This window comes from Carassius carassius, chromosome 46 (assembly GCF_963082965.1).
Source record: "Carassius carassius chromosome 46, fCarCar2.1, whole genome shotgun sequence".
NCBI classification, from domain to species: domain Eukaryota; kingdom Metazoa; phylum Chordata; class Actinopteri; order Cypriniformes; family Cyprinidae; genus Carassius; species Carassius carassius.
In genome coordinates, this window is record NC_081800.1 from 25,289,219 (window position 1) to 25,293,945 (window position 4,727).

General features: G+C 35.0%; 1 protein-coding gene across 1 annotated transcript in view; it reads right to left on the bottom strand.

Moving 5' to 3' along the window:
- LOC132129640 (V-set and transmembrane domain-containing protein 2-like protein) overlaps positions 1-4,203 on the bottom strand; it is a 64,819-nt gene extending 60,616 nt beyond the window's left edge. Inside the window, exon 1 of the mRNA XM_059541282.1 lies at positions 3,905-4,203. Coding sequence (XP_059397265.1) covers positions 3,905-4,022 — 118 coding nt within the window. The 5' untranslated portion in view covers positions 4,023-4,203. The remainder of the gene's footprint in view (positions 1-3,904) is intronic.
- Between the last annotated feature and the right edge of the window lie 524 nt (positions 4,204-4,727).

Genomic DNA, 4,727 nt, shown 5'->3' on the forward strand with positions numbered 1-4,727 from the left:
GCATGATTTATGATGACACTAAATGAAAAAACATCATAGACAAAATCAGAAAACTAGAAATGAAAAACAAAAGAGGAAAATGTTTTATTTAAATCGCAATCACAATTACAGATGCCGAAGTCCACTTATGTTATTCTGTGTGCTTAAGATGTGTTTGTTTTTCTTTCTACAGGTTTTCTTAAGGGTTTTCCATTGTTTTCATTTTAGTTTTAGTATAACATTATACCACCATTCATATTTTTACTTTAGTATAATTTAAAGAAGAAACCAATTCAATGTATAGTTGACATTTGAGGCTTAATACTATAGAAAAGCAAGTTTTCAGCTTGTTTATTTTCATATAGAAATATGACATGCAGTTGCTTCAAACAATGGTATAAACATCAATGTAAAATATAATAATCTTAATAATAATTGCAATTTCAAGGGAATAATCGACAATGATGATTTCTGTCATAATTGTGCAGACCTACTTCCTGTTATATTAAATGCTGCGGTTTTAAAGGATAGCACATAAAACTGATGTCATGACACTAAAATGCACCTCAACTGGAAATATGCATTAAAATATATTATTAAATACCAAGACGATGAATTGAGCTCCATAATTATTATTTACCAGCACAGTGTTCTTCTTACAGATCTTACATCTTGTGTTTTTTTCCAAAGGTAACGTGTGTGTGTGTGTGTGTGTGTGTGTGTGTGTGTGTGTGTGTTGTAAGTCAGCTGTAAAATCCATATCAACATCTTCAGACTTGTTAAACACAGATACAAACATTCAGAAAACACTGAACGAGCATCGAAGCGTGGATCACAAGAGCAAGCACCATCCAATGAAGAGAAACCAGCCGGAGCAGCAGGTGATGTCAGCGGTCATTGATTTGAGTGATGGCTGGAGAAATGAAGTGTGTGTGTGTGTGTGTGTGTGTGTGTGTGTGTCTCATGAACACATCACTGCTGACGCTTATTAGTGTTCACTGACTGCAACTGTTTCTGTAAACAAACCAGTAACTAACTTATTAAAAAATGCTACTGGACATGTGCTCCTGCTTTAACACACACAATAAATTTAAAAATATATATATTAATATAAATAAATACATCTCAATGTGCCCAGACATTGTTTAAAAAAAATAGATCATGAAAATAAGCTCAATATATAAAGCTTAATATTTCTGGCTAAATAAAAATGTAATTTTCTTTTGCTTTTGGCATGAAATATGGCTCAGACATTTGATGTTCACCTCCATATTTCACTGAGACTAAATGTTTCTACAAACAGATTAGCAGCTTTCAATTAAGTGACAGTATCGCTAAATATCGACGCATCTATGAAAAAAGCATCTCCAATGGTACCACCGCTTTTAAGTCTAAACCTGCATCATCTACCTGCAGTCTGAAAATACACCACATAAATAAACATTTGGAAGAACGGATTCGTTTTTGAGGATTTTAAGATTCAGCAATCAACCTTTTTGAATGATCAATGCTTAAGTCTGAAAAATGTTTCTGATGAGAAGTAAATAAAATAAAAAAGAAAACTATTTTAAAAACATAAATAAGACAGACAGACAGAAAGTAAAGAAAGAAGGAAAAAAATTGGGGGATAATCTTAAGAATCACCAATCAGTGTCTCGAAGTCTGACGAACCACAAAAATAAAAATAAATAATATATAAAAAAAATTTAAATCTATTTTAAAAATATCATATATATTTATATAAAAATAATATAATAAATTAATATATTTTTACATTTCAAGTAAATAAATAAATATAAAAAACTAATAAATTAATAAATAAAATAAAAATAATTTCATACATGCCTTTTCTGTTGAAGAACTGATTTGTTTCTTCAACCTCTTTGTAAGTTCAAAACTTAAAGTCAATATTAAAACATTTATAAACCAAACCAGACCAGTCAATAAGGACTTCTTAAAAGAACAGGATTTTCTACGTATTCAAGACAGATTCTAGCAGACGAACTCTCACGAAAACTCTACTGCCGTAGAAAATGAGATTCCTCTTTAGTCTTTACACCATTGCTATTCATCTGACGTGTGCTGTGCTGCAGCGAGCCGTCCGCCGGGTCTGCGCTCTTTGTTTCATTACTGTGAGGTCAGAGGAAAACAGAGCTTTTAAGTTCTTGTTGACATTAATTAAGCCTCGTTACCACAGGCCACGGTATTCCCAGCGGCAGGAAAATGAACACAAAGGTATTGAACACAAGCTGTCCATCACTCCAGAGACCCAGAAATCAGTTCAGCTTTAAACATTTTACTAAAAAATGAACAATAACACAATTAAGAAACACTTGGGTGAATCTCACCAAAATATGGCCAGTCGTAAAGAAAGACAAAGCAATTATACACAGTTGATTTGCATTATAACATTATTTCAAGCCTTCATCCAAGACCACTGAACTCAGTGGGCCTAAATTCATATTCGATAAATAAAACTTGGGCAAATCTACAAATAAAGATCCTCCTAATCTTTCCATAACCCGTCAAAGCTATTTAAAGGAAACACAGTCTTAGTTTAAATCCACTGCAGTCTGATCTTGCCAATAGTCCAGTAGAAACCCATCACAAGATCATACAAGGATCCAGACCTGCATGTCAACAATCCAGAACATTCAGATGACTTTCCTGATCCTACTGTATTGGCTTTTTTAATATTCCTCATGAATATCGCCTCTGATCAAACCCAGCTCTTTAATTTCATGGTGTGCGGCCCACAATCCAGCGTGTGAACTCTTTCATCAGCATGATGCATGCCTGGGTTCATCAGCACTGATTTATTCATTGCATCAGTTATCTTTTGTTCGCACGATTGCCGAAACTTCTTAAATGAATACAGAATAAGCATATTTTACACAATCCTTTCCATTTCCAGAGCATTTGCATTCATTTTGAAGAATATGTTCAATATCCAGGCACCAACAGTATGGATAATTACAGTCTGACTAGAATCTTGAAATGCATGCAATGATTTTTTTTCTTACTCGTTCTGTAAAGAAAACAACAGATAAGCCAATTTATGGAATTATAAACCTAGAATCTCAAGCATCTTTGGCCAAAAAGAAGGGAGGTTAGGTATTTAACTGTAAAAAACACTGCTGCCATATAGTATAACATGGTATAACCCATTTAAAACTATGACTAAGATATTTTTAACCATCTTATACTAAGTAACACAAATCATGAAACAGACCAAATTTCAACCATGTTTGTTTTAAGGACCCTGGAAAACCCGTATATTTCCTATCAAAGTACAGTCGGTCATTTTAAGCATTTTCATTTTATTGCGTTTGGACAATATTGATACGGCATTACCAAGTTAATCATTAAAATGCCTTAAAAATAAAAATGTTGCCCCACAGTACTTTTTCATGAGGTTCAAAAGCCACAGGATGATATTCCTGGACACTACTATTAAGATTATACCATGGCATTCTTTGACAAAACCATTCAGTAACATGGTATAAATCAGCATTTACCACCATCAGTGATTCAGAAGTCAGCCAGATGAGTTTATACAAGGTTAAAAGGCTACAGAATGGTAAAACCAGGTTTTAAACCATGGTAATGCTGTGCTTTGGTCACTACAATATAGCAAGGCATTGTATGAAGTACGTTAAAGAACCTTATAGGATATATGTCAAACAAACAATACCAAGGTACCACCTGATACCAATTATGCCAATACCATGGTATTCTTTGTAGTGGTACGTTAAAATACCATGATATCACCATCAAATAGCATGGTAACACCTGTCAATAACCCCGGTGCAGTAGTATTGGTGATAAAATCCATCCATTCTGCCGTTCGGATTCAAATGACAGCCGTTTACGAAGCTCAAACCCGTCCACAAGTGCAGAACCGGGTCGAGTCCACACATCTTACCGTTGTTGGATATGTGGTTCTTCACGTCGTCGCTTCCAGCTTGTCTGAGACAGGCACTAAGTTGGATGTAGAGTCCCATACAATGTAAACTCCTCAGAATCACTCCAAACGCACCCATCACTGCTCCCTGCAAAACACTCTCTCACATCAGGTGGAAATACACGGCTTTAAGAGATAGATCCAGGTGTGGTGAGTGATTGCTGGTGGTTTTTGTCCCTGATGACAGCGGGAAGGAGCGGCTGAGAGGAGGCTGCGTGTGTTTGCAGTCGCCCACTGATGCGATTTGAGGCTCCGCGAAGAGAAACTCCCCGGATCTAACCGATGCGGCGGAGGGAACAGCGCGAGGAGGAAGTGCGGCGGCTGTCATTTGGGAATTTCAATTAGGCGGAGTAATATTTAAGAGATTTTTTTTATAGCCAACCTTTGCGATTAACGGTCAAATCTCAACGGTCATAGTGGGTTGAGGTAAAATTCAATTTTAAAATGTTTCTGGGGTAAATTTAACTTATGACTTTGAATGAAGACGGTTATATTTAAGTAATCAATTGTTGATAGCAGAAGAATAACTAGACTTTTTCGTATTTTGGACCAGCGCAAAACTGGTGCTTACAACTGAATACTTGATAAAGATATTGTGTGAAACAATATCCAATATGGAATGATAAACATATTACACATTAGTTTGAAAAAAATAGTTTTTAAATAACTTCATTATGTTTAGTGGTAGTCTGATTTATCTAGATATTGGGACACCTTTTGTGCCTATGTGGCTTATTAATATAAATGATTATTCTAAGGAGGTGATGATTAAAAAAAAAAAAAA